Source organism: Tachysurus fulvidraco, chromosome 7, assembly GCF_022655615.1.
Source record: "Tachysurus fulvidraco isolate hzauxx_2018 chromosome 7, HZAU_PFXX_2.0, whole genome shotgun sequence".
Lineage (NCBI taxonomy): Eukaryota > Metazoa > Chordata > Actinopteri > Siluriformes > Bagridae > Tachysurus > Tachysurus fulvidraco.
The window spans coordinates 4,909,814-4,933,594 of NC_062524.1; the positions used below are offsets into that span (position 1 = coordinate 4,909,814).

Below are 23,781 nucleotides of genomic sequence, written 5' to 3' on the forward strand. Positions count from 1 at the left end.
TCAATAAATTCATGCATTAACGTTTCTAGAAAAGTCGTTTCTATTTATTCCTGATAACTGATCACCTCTCTTACCAAAGCGTTTTGATGCAAGTGTAAAAGTGCAAAAGTAATGTTGTTACTCACTTCTAAAGCTGTAGCTTTTTTTTACAGCATTATAATTGACACCATTTTCTATAGCCACCTTTAACTTTACTGCACTGTGCTATAAACAGTGCAATATTATTATCGGTTTTATCAGTTCGCCACAGGGAAAATTTGGCCTTGTGCGAACATCTTTATCAGCATCCGTGACAAATGAAGGGTGGAAACACACACACACACACACACACACACACACACACACACACACACACACACACACACACACACATATACACTGTGTTAAGAGAAAGTCACAGTTAGAAACATCAGTAAGACAAGTCCACAATATGCCAAATATCAAAAGATGTTTAATCAAATGATGCTCATTTTCAACACAAAATTATTGGCACCCTCTGATTATCTCTAAATACATAAGCTTAAATGACAGAAAATTGTGCATGTGACACATTTCAACATTTAACCACAGTTTCTTTCGTTACAAAGTTTTCAAGTTTAATCTTTTTGTATGGAATTAAAGTCCCATCAAAATTCTAACAATTTTTCCTCTCAGCCTAAATGCAAAAGACGAGTGAAGACGCGTCTGGTCTTCGCTCCAGTTTAGCCGAAGCTAATAGCGATAACAAGAGAATGAAGCCTAGCTACCAATGTAGCATTGTACAAGTAAACAAGAGGTAAACACTTGGAAGTTGCTCCTATGATTTCATAATTTTTATAAATAAAACTTTATAACGTCTTTGTAACTGAGCCAAATGGTAGTTTAAGGCTATGATGATTTAGCGTGTTTAGCTACATAATCTTCAGACCATTAGCATCAATTGCTTCGGTTTTGTGCTACTACTTTAGCCAAAATCCATGAAGTTAAAACTTTTGCTTCTACCAGCTTGTTCTTTATGCAACATCATCAGCAAAGAGCAAATGTTTTGGAAGATGAACCTGATAAATGTCTAGGATTTCGAGTCAAGTTTCTTTTAACCCTGCAAAGCAAAAAGGCACAAACAGAACAAGAAATGAGAAATAAACACCACAAACCAAACCCAGTAGCAGCTGATGTTTCAGTAAAGTTCTGTTGTTAAATGTATAAATACATAAGCTACAGAACTGAAAAGAGCTCAACAAAAAATAAATAAATAAATGTCATGAAAACTGCAGCGTGTCCCAAATGTCTAAGGAGACATAAACAAAACATCCTGTATCTGACTGGCACTTTTTCATAAACATTGTGTCTGGTGTGTGAGATGTGCGTTGTATGCAGTGTGTGAGGTGTGTGTCGTGTGTGTTTATGAGGTGTGTGTGATCTGTGTTTTGTGTATGAGGTTTGTGTGTGTGTGTGTGCATGTTGTGTGTGTATGTTGTCTGTATGTGAGGTGTGTGTGTTGTTTGTGAACGTGTGTATATGTGTGTGTTACAGTAGGTGTGTGTTTGTGGTCTGTGTGAGGTGTGTGTGTATATGTTGTGTGTGTGAGGTGTATGTTTTGTGTGTGTGTGTGTATGTGTGCATGTTAGGTGTGTGTGTATGTTGTCTGTGTGAGGTTTGTGTGCCGTTTGTGTATGTGTGTGAGGTGTGTGTCATGTGTATGTGTGTGATGTGTGTGAGGTGTGTGTCATGTGTATGTGTGCGATGTGTGTGATGGCCATGTTTCCTGTTGATGTCCATCTTGACCTTTCATAAGCTTGGAAGACATTTTGCCCCACCAAAAAAAAAAAAAAGAAGTTCCTCCTCTGGATTGTGTGGAAACTTCTGGGAGACTTTTGGGACAATCAGCTGGGACAGAATCTGCTCAGTGAGTCAGAACATTTCAAAGCTAACAATGAAATGAACAGTGAACCAATGAAATGAACCAAAAATCATATATAATGAAAAGAAATAGGATATTTTCAATCAAAACTTTTTAAAGAGATTAAATGTCTTGTTCTGATCATATATGGCTTCTCTAGACATCTTCAAGAGATCAGGTGAAGATGTGAACTGATCAAAAACAAACAAAAAAAAGCAAAGCGAAACCAGAGAACGAGACGTGTTACAGCATGATGTGTGGTAAAAAATACACTACAGTGTTGCTTCAAACACATTTTATTTCCTTCTAAAAAGATACTCTGCATCGTTAGACGTCACTTGGTGATCTGCTATTCCTGCCGTGTAAACTCTGAAGTTTGAGGGGCTGACCGGGGGTCAGGGGTCGGAGGCGACAGCGCGGACTGCACCGATTTCTCCAGCGTGAAGTCGTAGCTGAAGTTGGCCAGATGCTCGCTGATGTCTCGGGGAAGGTTGAAGTCAGGAACCTGAGACAGCTGAGACAGGCTGGACTGCACGGTGAGGATGTGAGGAGCTAGGGTGAAGGGGATGTCTCTGAAAGGATCAACGTGACCGGGGTCGCCCTCCGTCTTCTCCGCTTCTGAGGTAGTAAGTGCCGGAGAGGGCTGGAAGGCTTCCGGGGTTTTGTTCACCGCTGAACTGGACGGCTGAAAACGGGAATGGGAATGTTGTTGTGACTAAACTTATTTAAGTTGTATTTATTTATTTACTTTATTAAAACTGACTGTTTCCCCATAAAGGCTCAAACTTCTAAACAAGAGCGATTCTTCTTTTTCAGTCTTTAATCAAAGGAATTGCCATAGTTTCGTTCGCCCTTAAACTACGGAAATTCCTTTGATTAAAGACTGACATGTCGTTACTTTACCCTAAAAATATTAACATTTAACTCACAAACAAAAAAAACAAAAAACAACAACAACAACAAAAAACCATTTGGTTCGTTTTTATAATATTTAAAAAAAAACAAAAAAACTGTTTTACTAAAAATATTTGCCAACATGTTTGTTTACTACGTACTAGTTTGGTCAACAAAAGAAAAAAAAAAAAGCAATTTAATTTTTTTTTCAAATTAAACGTTACAAGGAAACTTTTATATTTTACGAATAGTTTTTAATAATTCAAGTAAAATAAATCTTAAATATCAGTGATTTTCTTCGCAGAGACAGAAGCAGACGTGCACCTATAATTTGATTCATTATTTTTCTCAGTATTGTACTAAAACCTATCGATATACAGTAAGCATGTGTACGATGTTGCTTTAAATATGCCTGAGATTTCTGCCTCCAAAAATTGCACTTATCCGTTAAATCTGTTCATTTTGTGTTGCAGAGACGTTAAATCTTCCAGGGCATCCGGCCAGTTCTTGGCTCTGTTCCAATACTTTATTAAACATTCCCTCGTCCCCTTCCCTTCGCCTTTCCAATGTTTTATTAACTTAAGTGGAATTAGATGAGTTCTTGGAGGCTCGAGAGATCGAGTCGACATGGCCGTAAGACGTAAAGGAAGGAACCGTGTGTGATCTCGGTAAAAAAACGACGATGAAGAATAAAATGGTTGATGTTACTCAAATAAAAGAAAGGTGACTGGATGTCTGTTCCTATCTTGCTGTTTTGATCTGTTTTTTAATAAGCGATTAAGCATCTAAATTCTTTACATGTGATAGTAACATGGCGATCATTTTACAGACCCTCCCAGATGCCCCTTTACACCGCCCACATCCCAGCCTGAAACCGGTAAACCTTTAGTGCAGCAAGACCACTCGCAATTTATATATTTATATATATACTTCTTCACCAGGAGTCTCGTAGTAGCGAGTCCACACTATGGACAATTTTCCAGAGATTCCAATCAACCTACCATGCATGTCTTTGGACCGGGGGAGGAAACCAAAGTACCTGGAGGAAACCCCCGAGGCACGGGGAGAACATGCAAACTCCACACACACCTTGGAGGCGGGAATCGAACCCCCAACCCTGGAGGTGTGAGGCAAATGTGCTAACCACTAAGCCACCGTGCCCCCTATATACAGTATATACATATAAATAAATAGATTAATAAAATAACAATCACCCTTTACTTTGGAAAAACATGACATGGAGAAAGGCAGTAAAACCAGAATAAAGAGTCGGAAAGCTACTTCAAGACTCCTGGTGAAGGGGAAAGCGCCAAACCTCATTACAAACAACAGGACGGCGAAGGAACTCTGGAAGATTCTCATATAAATCGGGATCAGAGTCACATTTTGCATGCGTTATTTCCTGACTTTCATGACAGTCTGTGCTAACTCTTTGCTATTTAGCATGCTAACTCTAGTGAAACTGGATGATTCAGATTCTTGTGGCTGAGTTTTGTGTTAACGAGCTGAAATGAGAACGGGATGGGCCGATGAATATTAAAATCCTCTGCTTTCTTCCTGATCCTCACTTGTTCGAACAAGATCACTTGCTAGGGATCGTCCTGTCGCTCTGCCTGTCGTCCTGTCGTAGCATGTATGAGTGTTGGAGGATGTCTTACTAACTACAGTGCCGGATACACGGCACTGTGTCGTGCAGTCTTATAACACACATATAACTGGTTCTATGATGTATTTTGACGTCTAAGCGTGTTAAAGGACGCGGTGAGCTTTGACTTTAACATCCCTTATTCTGCATGTACTGTAATTAAGGTCTAAACGGAGACACGATGTTACAGGAAATGTTCACAGTGCACATAAGCAGCGATAATTCTTGTTCCTATGTCCTACATCATCATACAACAGTGTGTGTGGGTGTGTGTATGTCGCTCTCTCAGCTCGATGCAGGTGGTTTTCACACGTTTGCACATGTTTGCTGTGGTCTGAATCTGATTGTGATTATCCCCCCGCATCAGTGGTCTGGTTTCCGTCACAATCGACTTTATCGAACCTCAGTGCATCTGTCCTTATCTTACATCAAGCAGCATATGATCGTATTGACTCACCATATTTATGTTTTCTATTATTTTGGTGTTATAACATGCAGTATGGTGCGTCACGTCATCTCTTCTGTGTCCCCTCTAGTCTCAGATTCGTTCCCACGCTGTGCTTCATGCTCTATGTGACAGCTTTGGCATTACTGAGCATTTTTGGCATTTTTGGTTCATTTATCATGTGAACTGTGATCTGTTTTAGACTAAACTACTGGTATAAAGACTAGGGTTGAAAAAGTCTGGGAATTTTCAAGGCTGGAAACAGGAATATATGGGAATAAACTGGGAATTTAAAAAAAAAATGCAGAATTGTTTCTAACAAGGAACTTAAATGTAGTTAAAAAAAAATCTTGCAGCATAATTTTGTTTGTACCCTGCGTTCCTCGGTCACTTGCACACAGCACACTGCTTACTGGAAGGCCATTGAGGCCAAACCCCCTGCAGGTACTTGTGTTGAATATTAATCGAATATTGGTTATTTATTAGTACTTATAAGGCACATATTAATGCTTTATTCTGCATTACCTTATTCTACATTCTTAATAGTACCCAATACCTAAACTTAATAACTACCTTACTAACTCTTAATAAGCAGTAAATTAGAAATTTTACCACATACACAGATAATTTGATGACACCCCCCCCCCCACCACATACACAGATAATTTGATGACACCCCCCCCCCCCCCGCCCCACACACACACACACACACACACTCACTCCCTCCTGAAATAAAAAAAAGGCCTTGGCTACCACAGAAGCAGAGACCTAATAATCTTGAAAAAAAAGCTTCATTTTACATTTCGATTGGGACTTTTTTAGAATATCAAGGGTGGGGGATGCTTTCATTTTACAGCAATCATAGGGAAATATGTTGATTACAATTATTAAGTTTATGATGTTTATTACGCTTTTGCGTTACTCAATGAAAGAATAAATTAAAGTTCTTCTTACAATTAAATCAGTCAAGGCGTCATTTTTAAAATGTGTATCACCTTGTATGCGTGTCTGCTTATGACCAAACTAAATGTTTATTTATGTTTGTATATGGTATAGTTTATATACATTTCCCTATATTTCCAAATAATTCCCATAAATTCCTGTAAATTTCCATAAATTCCTGTTCCAATTTTGAATATTTCCAGAATTCCCCAGATTAAGTTCCCGTGAAAATTTACCGGAAACTTTCCGCCCCTTTGCAACCCTAATAAAGACTAATAACACGGACCGGATTCTCACTAGGAGTTTTCTGTGAGATGTTTATTGACATTTTTTTAAGAAGTCCTCAGTGTCAGAGCTCCGTGACGGCCATCACGTTTTCTATGCTCAGTAACATGACGAGCTTTTTAATTTAAAGACAGAGGAAAGAGGGTTCGGCGAGGGAACGACTGTTTATAGCTACTATCGTGTAATTAATCTGCAAATTGAGAAACATCCTGCTGTTTTATCTGTTAATATAAATATGTAAAATATCCTTTGATGTTTATATATTAATATTAGATTATTGTGATGTTATTACAAGTTTATATGTCTAAAACAGACATTATAGTGACAGACAAACGAAAGGAGACATAATTAGTGAATAATAATGTAAAGTGTATAATGTTAGAGAACAAAAATTATTATTATTAATAATAATAACAATAAAAGTAAGTGATTTGATGTTTGAGATAAAAGATGTATCTGCTATAAGAATAAGGAGGTGAGCTGGGAAACTTACACGGGTTTTAAAAAAATGCCTTTGATTATTTTTCCTCTTCCTCATCTTTCAGTGACAAATATGATCTGTTCTGTTAGTGCCATGCTGCCAAGCAAGCACACACACATGAGCCTCAGCCTGCCTCACACTCACACATACACACACACACACGTGTACACGCACACACACGCATGCAGGCACACACGCATGCAGGCACACACGCATGCATGCACACACACGCACACACACACACACACACACACACACACACACACACACACACACGCACATACACGCATGGACACACACGTGCACACACGCGCGCACACACACACACACACACGTGCACACACATGCACATACACGTGCACACACATACACACATGCACACACACACAAGCGGAAGCACACACACACACACACACATGCACACACACACATACACACACGGGCACACACACACACACACGTGCACACGCACGCACATACACGTGCACACACATACACACACGCACACAAGCGGACGCACACACAAGCGGACGCACACACGCACATGCACACACACACATGCACACACGCGCACGCACACACACACGCGCACACACAAACACTCACGCGCACACAAACACACATACGCACACACACTCTCACACACACACGCACACACACACACTTTATAGTTTTCACACTTCAGACAAAACCTCCTGCAGTATAAAGGCACAGAACGTGTGACTGGATCTTTTACATCAGCCATATGGCCTTTGACAGGGCACGTTGAAAACGGTGCCATGTGACTCCCACTGATTTCAGGTCTGTAACTGGGCACCTGCTGCCTACGCAGCAGAACAAACACGGTCTTATCTCACTCTCATTTTCCTCCTGAGTGTGTGTGTGTGTGTGTGTGTGTGTGTGTGTGTGTGTGTGTGTGTGTGTGTGTGTGTGAACCTGAGCTGGGAGACGTTACACCAGTTCCTGAAACTGATCTTGTTTCTTTATTTAAATAATCTGATCAGATGAAATTACTTCTTTAGCCATTTAAAAAAATAAGTTATGTAGGACAAAATCAGACAATAATCAGGTATGTAACTCCCTCGGGGATGAGTTAAAAAAAAGCTTTGATGAGTGGAGTAGTGTCACTCTGTCATTACACTCCTAACATTTTGAAGGGAAACCTTTTCGTTTATGAAATTGGATCATTTCATATCAGCTCAGTTGTAATGCCATAAAATAAATTTAACAGCTACCCGACACCATAACTCCAGTCCAATCCAGTGAGGAACTTCAGTCAACTGCGGTAATAAGTCGAGAGGCAATAACAATTTGCAGAGGAGTACACAAAGTTTCTAGAAACACATTTCAGATAAAAGTCCTTCATTTGCTATGTAGGCGAAGTGCTTCTGAGGCTGTAGGAGGTGAAACCAGTGGATTTAAATAGCAGTTAGAAAAATGTACAACCTCTATAATTTTCACTAGCTCTATGTTACTGGACTTTTCACTGTGGTTGGATGTAGAGAGGGTATATACAGAGTAATCTGGGAGAATTACATTATATTTGTTCTGTGTTCATGTACGTGTATGTACACAAAACGGCTGAGAAAAAAATTGCACCTTCACATGATACAATACCAATGTAAATAATTAGGACTGTATAACACCAAGAGACACCAAGTGTGTGTGTGTGCGTGTGTGTGTCTGAAATCACTTACAGTGTCAGTACTTACTGCATTTATTTCAGCTCCTATACATTCGATTCAGCCCCACTGTGTTTGATTCGGCCCCTACCACATTCGATTCAGCCCCACTGTGTTCGATTTGGCCCCTACCACATTCGATTCAGCTCCACTGTATTCGATTCAGCTCCTATCACATTCGATTCAGCCCCACTGTATTCGATTCGGCCCCTACCACATTCGATTCAGCTCCACTGTAGTCGATTCAGCTCCACTGTATTCGATTCAGCTCCACTGTATTCGATTCAGCTCCACTATGTTCGATTCAGCTCCACTGTGTTCGATTCGGCCCCTACCATATTCGATTCAGCTCCACTGTATTCGATTCAGCTCCTATCACATTCGATTCAGCCCCACTGTATTCGATTCGGCCCCTACCACATTCGATTCAGCTCCACTGTAGTCGATTCAGCTCCACTGTATTCGATTCAGCTCCACTGTATTCGATTCAGCTCCACTGTGTTCAATTCGGCCCCTACCACATTCAATTCAGCTCCACTGTATTCGATTCAGCCCCACTGTATTCGATTCAGCTCCACTGTGTTCGATTCAGCTCCACTGTGTTCGATTCAGCTCCACTGTGTTCGATTCAGCTCCACTGTGTTTGATTCAGCTCCACTGTGTTCGATTCAGCTCCACTGTGTTCGATTCAGCTCCACTGTGTTCGATTTGGCCCCTACCACATTCGATTCAGCTCCACTGTATTCGATTCGGCTCCTACCACAATCGATTCAGCCACTGTATTCGATTAAGCTCCACTGTGTTCGATTCGACCCCTAACACATTCTCTCTGGCTCTTACCGAATTTGACTCAGTTCCAATGTGTTCGATTCAGCCCCTGACACATTTGATTCAGTTGCACTGCTTTCGAATTTGGCTCCTAACGCATTCGATTCAGGTTCCTTCTGCATTCGATTGTGCTCCACTGCTTCTGATTGCGGTCTACATTTAATTCGGTTTCTACTGCATTCGTCTGAGCACCTACCGCATTCGACTCGACTCTTACCGCATTCAGGTCAGGTCCACTGCATTCTATTTGGCTCCCACCACGTTAGATTCGGTTGCCACCACAATCAATTCGGTTCCTACTGCACTTGATTCAGGACTGAATTCAATTCAGTGTGAAAGTCTACATGTCACCAACTACAAAATGTTAAATAAATAAAAAACAAATCTGAAACGTTAATGTTTTTGGCCATCCTTGTGTGCTTTGCAATAGAAACCGCAAAAATCTTTGCCTTCTATGTTATAAACTAGGAGCAAAACGTATAGCTAATGTTTACGCTGTGGAGTATTTATTAACCCACTGGGTTAATAAATAATTTTTTACAATTGTTTTTATGTTTCATATTTTTTTTTATTATTTCACCAATTCGTGGCTTTTGAACTAAACCACACACACACACACACTCACACACACACTCACACACACGTATACACGACTCACCTTTGAAGGCTGTACAATGACACTGGTGGTGAATTGTGGTGTGGATCTTGATTGCTGTTTCGCTCTCTGCTCGTCAGCCGTCTCTCCTGAAGAACAAAAGCAAATTCATCCAAACCCAGAAGTTCTCCTGTAGGTCGGCACAAACTACATGTTTTTTAAATGCGGTGCATGTTTTTCCTCACTGCACACTAGGACAAAGTTGCAAGCCTGATTAGCTCACGGCACCGTTCGGTACGCTCTTTTTTTAATGTTGTCGTCCTCTCGCTGTGTTGCAGCGTGTGGCTAGAAGGACTGATTGTTTGTCCTGGTTACACCGTACAAATCTAGACAAACACTCACGAGCATCGCAGTGAGGGATCGCTAACCGGACAGCGTCGCTTTGACACAGAAAGGAGATATTTTGCGGGTTTTACGCAAGTTAAAGAGTTTGAATTATACTGAACACTAACGGAAATGTTAAGGTCATGTGACCTACAGATGCACAAACTTGTACTGTATGATGACGAACCTCAAAGTGCGACAGCTTTCCCATGAGAGAAAGTTTACGGCGTTACGAACGACTTTACACCGCAGACATACACACAAGCTCCTCTAACCTCTTCCATACATGTTACTGTGGAAGACGACACTCAGTAAATCATCCCTTATGAATGGTTATGAACAGACAGGATGCTTATTGTCGATCGGTTCGGCTTTACCAGGACAGGCTCCGTCCTCTAGGGGCGTCTCTCGCACCGACTCACAAAGCCACCTCAGTTTGCTCTCAGCACAAGAACTTCACAGTGACAGTCTCACAAGACTCTAGTGTCCATGGCTACAGAAATGGACAGAAAGCTCAGCGGAGGAAACCAGCAAACACGTGTCTCCCATGAGTGCGGGACGACCGCTTAACGATGCTCGAGTCTTTGATGTTCTGCCAAAAGATTTTGTATTTAAACATTTATACAACAATAGTTCACGTGTATATGGAGTAATGCTGTATGATAGATCATATCGCAACCGCCATGTCAGCTTGTGCGATTATCTGACAGCCAAATGTTGCGATTTTATTAAATAAATAAGCGCACGCATGGACTAAACAACGTTTGTAGATTTTCTGCGCTGCTCACATTTACAGCATTTAGCAGACTCTCTTTTCCAGAGTGACTTACATTTTTTATTTCAGTTTATACACCTGAGCAATTGAGGGTTAAAGGCCTTGCTCAGGGGCCCTGCAGTGGACCTGGGATTCGAACCAATGACCTTCTGATCAGTAGTCGATCACCTTAACCATTGAGCTACCACATCCCACTAGAACACTAGACTAGCACTAAACTAGAACAACCGGTAGCCAAAAAAACCTCTACCTCCGTTATACAGTAGGACGATATTTTGGCTTTAAGATGAACCGACACACGAGTTTAAAAGGAAATGGCTACGGTAACATTCTTTTAACCGCTATGGACATGTGGTCAAGCAGGACAAGTGAACCATATATTAGCTTGACCGTGCACTTTGTCAATGAGAAGTTTTCCCCCAACAACCACACTGGAGAGAAAATAGCCTTGGGCTTGACAGAAGCACTGGATGCTTGGGACCTCTTTAAGGAGCGTCAAGTCGCTACCACGACAGACAACGACAGCAAGATTGTCAAAGCGATGGAGCTTTAATCAGTGGGCTAGAATCTAGTGTTTTGGGCATAGACCTCATAAACCTCAAAGAGTTTATACAGAGTAAATATTACATCCTGCATTAATGTCCCTGTTAGTTTGGACAAAATGTTTGAAATATCTTATTTTTGTGACTAGCTTTTTTATTTATTGTTTGAATTATTTAGCTACACTTTTGAGAAAATAAGTTTACATGCAAACGTTATTTCATTTAGTAAATAATAAAAAAAAAAAAATCATCTGTAAAACCATTTTCTAGTTTTACAAATACACATTTTACCAATATCACTAATCTGTGTGTGTGTATTTTCCTTGATAACCGATCAAGGTGACTCATGGTACCATTTATTATTATATAGCAATCGCATATCGCAATTTTGACCTCGATAATCGCAATATGAAATTTTTCCTAAATCGTTCGGCCCTAATATGAAGTGAATTATTATTTGTGATCTACATTTTGTGGGAGTTTTTCATTCTACTTTGTAATTATTATAATGCCCATGAGAGTCAGATATTTTGTAAAATGAACAACTTTTATCTAGTCCCTCCAGAATTTTGCAAAAACACTTGATTTTCAGTGCTTTTTTTGCTGAAAACTACATGAATCGGTGAAAACATATAACTCTATACAACAGCTGTACTCATGAACGTGTGCTGTGATGACGTCTCGACCCAAATCTGCAGAAAATCTGTGTTTGTTTTTAAAAAAAATGACGAATGACGAGCTCCTGTGAATAGCGTAAGAGTTGTGTTGATTTCTGTGTGACTGCTGGAGGGACTGGTTTATATTCAGTGCTCTGAGGTCGTTCAGTAAGACTGAGATCAAATCAGATCGAAAACAGCTGCTTGTGACTTCTGATGCACGGTGCGGTCAGGAGAGCATCTGCTCTTGAACGTGTCATGAACACACACCTCTCTGAATGTTATACACATCAGGTCAGTGTGAGAGACACAGGAACCAGGAGCATATGATACATCCAACATCCTGCGTATGATAAATAAGACTCTGTTAAAGCTTCGGTTTTGGTTCTGAACAGAAATAAAAGCGCAACTGAGTCCTGGAGAGACCCCCTCCACCCACCCTCCAGCCCCTCCCAGCTCAGATGTCTCACAACATCGTGCCTGAATATATGCTACACCCACAGACACACCCACAGACACGCCCACAGACACACCCGCAGACACGCCCACAAACACACCCACAGACAAAGCCCACAGACACACCCGCAGACACGCCCACAGACACACCCGTAGACATGCCCACAGACACACCCACAGACACGCCCGTAGACACGACCACAGATTACTTGCCTCTTGCTGCCTTCACCATGATCAGCAGAGCAGTGAACGATGCAGCAGAACCCATGTCACAATGTTCTTCTGGAAAGAGCTCCAAGTAGTACGGAGAGAAAGAAACTCTAAAATCTCACAAGAATACATATAGACTAGAGTAATACACGCTGTGTCACGCAAAGCTGGATTCTATACTGACTGTTTAAACTCTATTCTCTACTGTGGTGTTCTAATCTACTCTATTACAGCTCTATTACAGCTCTATTACAGCTCTATTACAGCTCTGTTCTGTTCTAATCTGACATTTTATTCCGATTAAACTCTTCGATTGTTCTATTCAATACCATTCTGGGGGGAAACTGTATTCTATTCTATTTCGAGAAAACCATATCATTCACTTCTATTCTTTACCCCTGGATTGTATTCTGATGTAACACTCTTCTAGCCAAATCAACCACATGTGGCAAAACTCTATTCTATACTAAATTCTATTCCTTTTCACTAAAGCTCTTCTATCATTTGACTTTTGACAGCTTTATTCTATTTTGATAAAATGCTTACATCTAAAAACTATATTGTAGTCATACATACAGAACAGAGCGCTATCTTTTCAGCCTGTTCCACCACACATCTGAAACACGACACTGACGTGCGGCGGAAAAACATTAGACCCTGGAGTACGGAGTCGTCTGCAGAGACACGGATGGAAGTGTTTTTGCACACAGTCGGTCACGTCACCTTCAGGACGGTGGAACCGTCGACTGTGAATCCACGCCATCACCATGACTACGATTTATTCCAGGTCTGAGTCATGCACGGAAGTTCAGACCGAAGCTGAGGGATTAGCAACAGAGTGAACAACATAACGTGAAATCTGAGCGTTACTCTGAAGAGATGATTCAGAGCTTCGGCTTTCAGAGAAACTGCCATCTTCACTTTCATTTCAACAGGCAAGGCATGGAAAAGTGCAGTTACAATATTTCATAAGATCAGATTTCAGAAGCCCGGGGAAAGGAAGGAAATTTGGGCTAGTCACATATTGCGTGAAAACAGGCTCTTCAAGTGGAAGTGCAGAAAGTTAAGAAATGCAACACATTGTATTTCACATCCAAGTTTATACAGCAAATGTAAGTAAGCACTGATCAGCCTTCGAATGCTAAGTCACTGGCTTACCGAACATGGCCCTTAACAAAATAGCAGATTTGTTGACTTACAGCTTTGACTAGCAAAACTTTTCTCCTCTGACCTTTTTACTTACTCAGCAAACTTCCATCACAGTAAAATCACACCAGTGCCTATTGTAACGCTGATCCACCTTCTCTGCAACACCGCTGCCAAAATGTTTCAAAACCTTTCAAAAAGGAATGAAGCAACATTTCTAGCAACGCTTTGAGAATGAGTAAGTAACTGACCGGCTCTCGATATGGATCTCCGGCTCACGTGTTAGCTGCTGGTTATACAACACAGTGCATGATTCACCTGACTCACCACCAGTGTGTAAAGCCACTGACCAATCTGTAATCTCCTTTGTTGTGACTAAACCCTGATCACATTTGTCCCAAATGACTAAACCCTGATCACACACTTGTCCCAAACCCTGATCACACTTGTCCCAAATGACTAAATCCTGATTACACACTTGTCCCAAACCCTGATCACATTTGTCCCAAATGACTAAACCCTGATCACACTTGTCCCAAATGACTAAATCCTGATTACACACTTGTCCCAAACCCTGATCACATTTGTCCCAAATGACTAAACCCTGATCACACTTGTCCCAAATGACTAAACCCTGATCACATTTGTCCCAAATGACTAAACTCTGATCACACTTGTCCCAAATGTCTAAACCCTGATCACACTTGTCCCAAATGACTAAACCCTGATCACATTTGTCCCAAATGACCAAACCCTGATCACATTTGTCCCAAATGACCAAACCCTGATCACACTTGTCCCAAATGACTAAACCCTGATCACACACTTGTCCCAAACCCTGATCACATTTGTCCCAAATGACCAAACCCTGATCACACACTTGTCCCAAACCCTGATCACATTTGTCCCAAATGACTAAACCCTGATCACACTTGTCCCAAATGACTAAACCCTGATCACACACTTGTCCCAAACCCTGATCACATTTGTCCCAAATGACCAAACCCTGATCACACTTGTCCCAAATGACTAAACCCTGATCACACACTTGTCCCAAACCCTGATCACATTTGTCCCAAATGACTAAACCCTGATCACACACTTGTCCCAAACCCTGATCACATTTGTCCCAAATGACAAAACCCTGATCACATTTGATGACTAATTTATGTTCACACTTATTTTTCCATAATTTTACACTCCCTTGTTGGTGATTATTATTATTGTTTTTTTTTAATAACTAAAGTGAATAATGTGATAATAGTAACAATATAATAAAATCATTTCATAACACAAAAAAATTATTCATTAACTTCGCAATAAACGCAAATTAACTCATTATTAAATCCATTTTTATTAAAAGTGCCTTTTCACTCACCCACGATAACAAACCCGTCAGTCTCTCTCTCGGGTGTTGTGCCCTTTTTGGAGTCCTTCCGAAGTCCAAAGAAATTGAACATCTTGCTGTATAAGAATAATAATAATAATAATAAAAAGAGTCAAACTAAAATCTTTACTAAAATATTTTCTTGATGATTAACTCAGTAAAGAGACCCTGGCGGGATGACGTCATCCGCTAACTGTTAGCCTTGTTAGCTTCAACTTACCGTGACTTTTTGGTTGTTGCTGTGTTTTTAACAAATAAAATAAAAAATCAGCAGCGGAAACAACACGTGCTGTAATTTAATTAAATCATGTTTCCTCATGTTTTGTCGATATAAACGGCGCGTGAGAGAAGTTGTCACTTTGACAGCTCAAGTTTTTGTTTACAAATGTCACGTTGAATGACACTGCGCATGCGCTTGGCTTTTTTTTTTCTTGCCTTTTTTTTACAGTCCGATCGGAAACTAAAGAGTTGCAAAGATGGTTCCGATCCAGAAAGTAAATGTACACATATAAACTTTGAATCAGAAGAATCAGAATCAGAATCAGGTTTATTGCCAGGCATGTTTTCACATGCGAGGAATTTGTTTTAGTGACATAATCTCCACAGTGTAACAGAATGACATGTAGTATAGATGAAATTGTATGTACACATTTACAGGTGTGAAATGTGCAGTTTAAATAAGCATATGAAATATACGTATGCAAATAAGTATACAATATATACAGGTTGTATGTACACGTGCAGTTGAAGTAAACATAAACATTCAGACAATATGTATGCATGTATGTACAGAGTGCAAGTATGAAATGTGCAATTGAGGTATACATAGTGCAAATATTAGGTGTTGTGTGTTCCATGGTGTTAATTGTTCATCAGGTGGATTGCTTGAGGGAAGAAACTGTTCCTATGTCTGGTCGTTCTGGATCTCAGGGCTCTGTAGCGCCGACCAGATGGCAACAGTTCAAAGAGGGAGTGTGCTGGATGTGAGGGGTCCAGAGTGATTTTCTTTGCTCTTTTGCTCACTCTGGAGGAGTACAGGTCTTGGAGAGTGGGGAGAGTTGTGCCAATGATTCGCTCAGCAGTCCGGACTACACTCTGTAGTCTTCTGAGGTCGAATTTGGTGGCTGAGCCGAACCAAACCGTTACCGAGGTGCAGAGGATGGATTCGATGATGGCAGTGCAAAACTGTTTCAGAAAATCCTGTGGCAGGTTGAACTTCTTCAGCTGATGAAGGAAGTGCAACCTCTGCTGGGCCTTTTTCACAATGGAGTCAATGTGAATGTCCCACTTCAGGTCCTGGGAGATTGTGGTTCCCAGGAATCTGAATGACTCCACTGCTGTGACAATGCTGTTCATGATGGTTTGTGGGGGAAGAGCAGGAGGGTTTCTCCTGAAGTACACTATCAACTCCACTGTCTTGAGCGTGTTCAGCTCCAGGTTGTTAAGGCTGCACCAGACAGCCAGCCGCTCAACCTCCAGTCTGAAAGCAGACTCGTCACCGTCCCGGATGAGGCCGATCAGTGTGGTGTCGTCTGCAAACTTCAGGAACTTGACAGAGGGGTCATTAGAGGTTCAGTCATTCGTGTACAGGGAGAAGAGCAGTGGGGAGAGAACACAGCCATGGGGGGCGCCAGTGCTGACGGTGCGGGTGCTTGATTTGAGTTTTCCCAGTCGCACTAGCTGCTGCCTGTCTGTCAGAAAGCTGGTGATCCACTGGCAGACAGAGGAGGGTACGGAGAGCTGGGTTAATTTGGGCTGTAGGTGTGATGGGATAATGGTGTTGAATATCCGCATGAAGATGAGGGCCAGCAGATCAGTACAGGCTTTCAGCTGGTTAAATGCTGTCTCTGATCTCCTTTTCCAGTGTGTATTTGGCCTGTTTGTACAAGACTCTATCCCCAGTTCTGTGAGCATCCACTTTGGCCTGGCGGAGCTGGCTGAGTTTCACAGTGAACCATGGCTTGTTATTGTTGTAGGTTAAGTGAGTACACAAATCACGAGTACACAAATTAAGTGAATACACAAATCCTCACAAAAACTGATGTATGATGTTACAGTCTCTGAAAGCTCGTCCTCTGCTTCCTTAGTCCATCTTCTTACAGTCCTTTGCAGATACTTTCCAAGTCTATACTTTAATATTTGGTATGATCATACACTTTGTATAATTATATACTTTATTGTTGTGATATTCAGTCTATTCAGTTAGATTTACATACTTTATGGACACACAGTAGGTAAAATGCACCTTTTAAACCGATAATAAACATATTTAATGAGATATTAAATAAATATGTTTGTTTGTTTGTTTGTTTTGAAGCTGTATCACAATCGATAATCAATAATTAAAATAAACGAAGAAGAAGAAGAATGTAAACAGGAAGAATTGAGCATTATCGATGAACTGATACTGATTCATTGAAAGAAAAAATGAATTCACATCACTTTTTATATTCAAGGAACTTAAACAGACCCTGGCACTTGTTTAGAGTATTAGTATCTAGTTTATAACGTATAAAAAAAAAATATAATAATAGCTTACTTTTATTGATAAGTCAAAACCTACCAGAGATATATGTTCATACAGATTGTTTTTATTTTTACAGACAGATCTATGCAACTCTATGTATGTATTAATGAGTTTAATTATTAACTTTAATTAATCGAAGCCGAATTAAAAACAAATAATTCAAGCTTTCTGCAATAATAATTATAATAAAAATAACAACAACAACAACAACAACAACAACAATAATAATAATAATATACACTAATTACAAACAGAATCTAACTGCTTTGCTAGGGATTTTCAGTTGTGTTAAATATCTGATAGTATTTATTTATTTATTTATTTATTTATTTATTCATTTGTTGTTTTTCTTTCTTTGTTATTTTGTATTATGTTGCAATAGTTTATCTAAAAAATATCCAGCTCCGGAACGTAAAACGCGGTTTATAGTTTATTAGGGAAGTTAAAGGTTGAAGAACAACGCGGAAGTAGACGCTGCAGTCGAAAGGGAAATACGTCAACTTGAATTTTCGCGCGGTTCTTTTTCGCTCCTGCGTTTTCTGCAAGTATATACGTTTAAACCGTGTAAAATGACGGGTGTGTTCGAGTCTCCAAAAACACGAATAAACGTGTCGATGCTCCCTCAGCACGTGAGCAGGCCGGTGAGTTTCGTAGGACGCGTAGAAAAGGTAAACAAACACAACAGCAGCGCGCGCACACAGCAGCACGCGCACACACAGTGACTGTGTCACATACAGCAAACGGGTCGAATTTAAAATCATCATCTATCACTGAGAGCCAAAGTGTGGACTTAACGATATTATAAACATTTTCTTCCTTTGTAGTTTTTATCAATTTTTGTTACCTTAAAAAAAAAATCTTTCATAGTCAGGTCAAGTAGCTTTTATTGTCATTTCAACCATATATAGCTGACGCAGTAGACAGTGAAATGAGACGTTTCTCCAGGATTAAGGTGCTACATAAAACAAAGACAGAGCTGAAGACAGTAATTTAGTCCTAGATACATAAAGTGCAACCTGGTGGAAACAATGCAGGACAAGACAGTGCGGGACAAAAAGACAGACAAGACAGTGCGGGACAAAAAGACAGACAGACAGTGCGGGGCAGACAAGACAATGTGGGACAAAAAGACAGACAATACGGTGCGGGACAAAAAGACAGACAATACGGTGCGGGACAAAAAGACAGACAAGACAGTGCGGGACAAAAAGACAGACAGACAGTGCGGACAAAAAGACAGACAGACAGTGCGGGACAAAAAGACAGACAAGACAGTGCGGGACAAAAAGACAGACAGACAGTGCGGGACAAAAAGACAGACAGACAGTGCGGACAAAAAGACAGACAGACAGTGCGGGACAAAAAGACAGACAAGACAGTGGGACAAAAAGCGGGACAAAAAGACAGACAGACAGTGCGGGACAAAAAGACAGACAGACAGTGCGGGACAAAAAGACAGACAGACAGTGCGGGACAAAAAGACAGACAAGACAGTGCGGGACAAAAAGACAGACAAGACAGTGCGGGACAAAAAGACAGACAAGACAGTGCGGGACAAAAAGACAGACAGACAGTGCGGGACAAAAAGACAGACAGACAGTGCGGGACAAGACAGTGCAGACAAAAAGATTTACGAAAAAGACGATACACAAAAGACAAACAGAAACAGAGACAGTGTAAATACAAAATTGCGTGTGCAGAAATACTGGAATGAACACAGTGTTATAGCAGCAGTTACCTGAGATATTGTAAAGTATTTTGCAAAACAGCAACCAATCAACTGAAATGTCAGACAGAATGTGCAAATAGCAAGCAAAGTGTGTAAAAACAGCATGTAAACTGAATCGATGGATATATATATATATATATATTGGAAGTGTGTGTATTTGGTGTAGGTCTGTGCAGTCCATACAGTTTGTGTGTGTGTGTGTGTGTGTGTGTGTGTGTGTGTGTGTGTGTGTGTGTTGTGCTCAGTTCATAGTTATACTTCGATCTACTAAATAATAATAAGGAATAAATAATTTTTTTAGTTGACGATTTTTTAAGACTTTAATCCTCAGAATAATCGTTTATAGCACTTAAAAACATACACTGAATTAATTATTTAAATGTTTTTATTTTATTTCAAATATCCAGACAAGCAGGAAAATAGCATTTGACAAAGATTTAAATATATAAAAGCAGCTTCTCTGCGATATTGTGACCTTTCCAGTGTAAATTTTTCCTCATTACTATAAAAAAAAGTCCATATTTTGGTTCCAATGAGAGAACATCAACACGTAATACGTTAAAAAACGCATCTTATCGAATTCTACTCGGTTCTACTAAATGACTATAAAGTTTAAAATAAACAGTTTACTCTACAAACTCATCTTTTGCTTTCACAGGTCCATCAGAGTGGGAAATCGTTCACGCTGATGGACGGAGAGGGAAAGATTGCATCCGTGGAGCTGAGTAATCCGGTACGTGCTCTTCACTCTATACACACACACACGTGTAATCTACATGACCTGACGTACGTACGTGTGTGTTAACAGGAAAATAAAATCAGTAAGGTGTCGTGATTAAATATCCCTTTTCCTTCTCTCACAGCTAGAAGAAGAGTTGAGTGGAATAGTGGAAGTTGTCGGCATGGTGTCGAATAAAGGAACCATCATGGCTGCGGCGTACAACATGTTCAGGGACGAAAAAGGAATTTCATTCGGTGAGCGCATCGTATAACCGACTATGACAGATCTCAGCAACAACCAGACACCTGCACATGAATTCAGTTATCTGTTATTTATATTTTACATTATTCAAGTTGTTCTGGAAAGCATGTGTTTGATTAAATATTTGTAAGATTTAGGAATGTAATAAGAGTGTAATAATGTAAGAATGTAATAATCTCTGCAGATTTGGAGCTGTATAACGAGGCCCTGAAAGTCATTCACGATTTTCCTCAGTATTACCCGTTCGAGGTGTCATCCAGTGGATAAACAGCACACTTTGCTTTTTTTTTTTTCTTTTCCCCTTCTTGTCTCTACATTTTTTTCCCCTCTTTAAATGTGTATGTGATATTTCCTTTGTAAATAATATAAAACTCTTGAGTTGAAATCTGTTCTTTGGTTAAGTTCAGAAATAAAGAAAAAATTCTTAGTGAGGACAGTTTTTGGTTTTGATTTTGTAAATGTTGTAAATCTCCACTGGATTGAATTAATAAAATTCCACTTAGTGGTTAACACGTTTGCCTCACACCTCCAGGGTCGGGGGTTTGACTTCCGCCTCCGCATTGTGTGTGTGGAGTTTGCATGTTCTCCCCGTGCCTCGGGGGTTTCCTCCGTGTACTGCGGTTTCCTCCTCCGGTCCAAAGAGATGCATGGTAGGTTGATTGGCATCTCTGGATAATTGTCTGTAGTGTGTGAGTGAATGAGAGTGTGGGGGGAGTGTGAGATGGGTTGGCACTCCGTCCAGTGTGTATCCTGCCTTGATGCCCGATGACGCCTGAGATAGGCACAGGCTCCCCGTGACCCGAGGTAGTTCGGATAAGCGGTAGAAAATGAATGAATGAGTCGAATCAAGGTACCACTGAGTCAAACTAAAGATTCACCTTGTTGAATTTACATCACTGAATCGAATTGAAGATTCACTGAATCAAACTGAAGCTTCACTGAGTCAAATGCAAATATTCTGTTAAACAAACTGAAAATTTCTGAATCACTAACAAACTATCAAACTAAAGCTTCACAGAGGTGAATTAAAGATTCACCGAATCAAACACCTAAGCAGTTAAATTGATGTGCATCATCACTATCTTGCTCGTTCTCTTATTACTAATTCACTCTTATGCCAGTTGATTGTGTATCCTTAGACCTTACTGACTAGTGTCATAAAATAAGGAACAGATAACAACAGGGTCAGAAATATTTGGCAGTATGTCATTAACATGATGTCATTTCTTGGTTATTGTGGATGAATGTATAACTTTTTGTTTCCATTGACTCCAGACGGATGACAATGAAAATTATTAGGGAGATCACTTTGACTCAACCTGCTTCTACTTGATATTCCCATAACCTTTAACATGAAATGTATTATAATCAAGAATGATGACACTAACGCAATACCGCCTGTAGATGGCGCCATTTAACCAAAAGCCACCTTTTTATCACACAGACCAAACAATTCTTTCATACAGATTCATAATTATACTAAATAAAGTCTCTCTAATAAATAAACAGGAAGTTTCACCCCATCCATGAGTTCACATCCCTGTAGCACTGACTCGTAGTGTCGGATCTAGGATTTTTTTAAAGGCAGGGGCCACAATTTACAGCAAATATAATGCGCAATTCATTTTTTCATTAGAAATAATGATTTCATTTAACTGCACGTATAAACATCTGCGAAAACGATCCTTTTGTAAAGAGTCTGATAAGAAAAGGTAATGAGGTGTGGATTATTTACAACAATGTGGTGCGCAAACGATCTTTGTCCGAAAGAAGACATTCATCAGAGGAAGGTTATGCTCTCAGTGTGGTGCGATTTTAAAGGTGACGTGTTTTTCGACCTTTTTCTACCAAGGAACCAAACAATCGATTTGAATGTGTACTGTCAATTGGACAGCTTAAACGAATCCATCATCCAGAAATGCCCAAAGCTCGGTAATCGTAAAGGAGCTGTGTTCCATCGCGACAAAGCGAGACCACACACGAGTTTGATCACCCATCAAAAATGACTGGAGCTTGGATGGGATGTGTTGCCAAACCCACCATACAGTACATGCCTGACCTTCCACCATCAGACTTCCACTTGTTTCGCTCTTAACGTTCAGATGAAGCTGTCAATCGGACAGTTTTTCACCGATAAAGACGTGACATTCCTATGCACGATGAAATTACGCACAGCTCAACAAAAGATGGCAAAAGGTTATCGAACAAAACGGGCAATACATCATTGATTAGTTGGCAATCATTGATTGGCTAGTGGCCAAATGTGTGTAGATGACAAAAAGGGTGATGCCTGCATTTTCTTCAGAGTGCTGCTGCATAAAGTTTCATTCACATGAATGGGCCTTCCGAGGTCTGTTAAATCTATATCATTAGGCTATATAATAACCGCAATGGCAACGGATTTTGTGCTTTTAATTCACGTCTTTCATATCTTTCTGCGAGAGATCCGTTCAATTACTCTACTCTCTCACTCATTTTTCTACCGCTTAACTACCTCGGGTCACGGGGAGATTGTGCCTATCTCAGGCGTCATTGGGCATCAAGGCAGGATACACCCTGGATACAGGCTATGATGCCAACCCATCGCAGGGCGCGCGCGCGCACACACACACACACACACACACACACACACACACACACACACACACACACACACACACACACACACACACACACACACAACTCTCTCATTCACTCACGCAATCACATACTACGGATAATTTTTCCATTGAAGGTTAAAGACGTTGCCTCGCAAATACCCTCGGACAATACCCCTATTATTACCAATTTACAATTGTCCCTTACATAAGCAGCCGAATTTATACCAATATATTAGCCTAATAAGTTTAAAAAACCTTGTTGTATAGGAAACTCACTGAGCTACACGAATTATGTGGGCGTGGTCTCAAGTGGGAGAGCTCATGAATAGTAATGAGCTCGATCATTTCTACGTCACACTGAGCAGCTTTTCTAACTGACCTGATTTCTCAGCTTATTTCTTTTCAGTAACTAGAGCTGACAGGGAGATAGCAGCTCATTTTCACATTACCGACACAACACAAACACATATGGACCTAACACATAAAGAATACAAGTAAAAACGGTTTTGTGTGGAAGGGCACCTTTAAAAGCGCTATAGAAATAAATTTGTATTTTTATTTGAATAGGAATTTGAATATGTTTTTTTACTTTATAGTTTTGAATAGGTACTTACCGTAAAGGGGACGAAGACATTGGTAAAAATATATGTCAGATAAATGTAGACAGAGACTGTTATGCAGGTTGATGCTCAGACGACTAACCGACGCAAC

The 23,781-nt window shown here is 40.3% G+C and overlaps 2 protein-coding genes across 4 annotated transcripts; one reads left to right on the forward strand and one right to left on the reverse strand.

Annotated features, from left to right (window-relative positions):
* Positions 1-433: 433 nt before the first annotated feature.
* Positions 434-23,781, reverse strand: umad1 (UBAP1-MVB12-associated (UMA) domain containing 1). Of its 3 annotated transcripts, none has more exons than XM_027171519.2 (4): positions 23,685-23,781; positions 15,224-15,309; positions 9,740-9,825; positions 434-2,564 (listed from the first exon to the last, which is right to left on the reverse strand). In XM_027171519.2, exons 1-4 carry the CDS (start codon positions 23,702-23,704, stop codon positions 2,229-2,231), a joined length of 528 nt encoding a protein of 175 aa, XP_027027320.1. In that variant the 5' UTR covers positions 23,705-23,781; the 3' UTR covers positions 434-2,228. The 3 variants fall into 3 exon arrangements, with proteins under 3 accessions (XP_027027320.1, XP_027027321.1, XP_027027323.2); XM_027171520.2 differs by lacking the exon at positions 23,685-23,781 and adding an exon at positions 15,453-15,666; XM_027171522.2 differs by lacking the exons at positions 15,224-15,309; positions 23,685-23,781 and adding an exon at positions 12,703-12,905.
* rpa3 (replication protein A3) lies at positions 18,208-20,902 on the forward strand. Its single transcript, XM_027171523.2, has 4 exons — positions 18,208-18,427; positions 20,147-20,221; positions 20,352-20,463; positions 20,655-20,902. Exons 1-4 carry the CDS (start codon positions 18,329-18,331, stop codon positions 20,735-20,737), a joined length of 369 nt encoding a protein of 122 aa, XP_027027324.1. The 5' UTR covers positions 18,208-18,328; the 3' UTR covers positions 20,738-20,902.

Coding starts and splice junctions, on each gene's coding strand:
- rpa3 (XM_027171523.2), top strand. CDS start 18,329: ATGACGGGTGTGTTCGAGTCTCCAAAAACACGAATAAACGTGTCGATG. Junction 18,428..20,146: donor TCGTAGGACGCGTAGAAAAG/GTAAACAAACAC, acceptor TTGCTTTCACAG/GTCCATCAGAGTGGGAAATC. Junction 20,464..20,654: donor CGAAAAAGGAATTTCATTCG/GTGAGCGCATCG, acceptor TAATCTCTGCAG/ATTTGGAGCTGTATAACGAG.
- umad1 (XM_027171519.2), bottom strand. CDS start 23,704: ATGTCTTCGTCCCCTTTACG. Junction 15,310..23,684: donor ATGTCTTCGTCCCCTTTACG/GTAAGTACCTAT, acceptor ATTCTTATACAG/CAAGATGTTCAATTTCTTTG. Junction 2,565..9,739: donor TCATTGTACAGCCTTCAAAG/GTGAGTCGTGTA, acceptor TCCCGTTTTCAG/CCGTCCAGTTCAGCGGTGAA.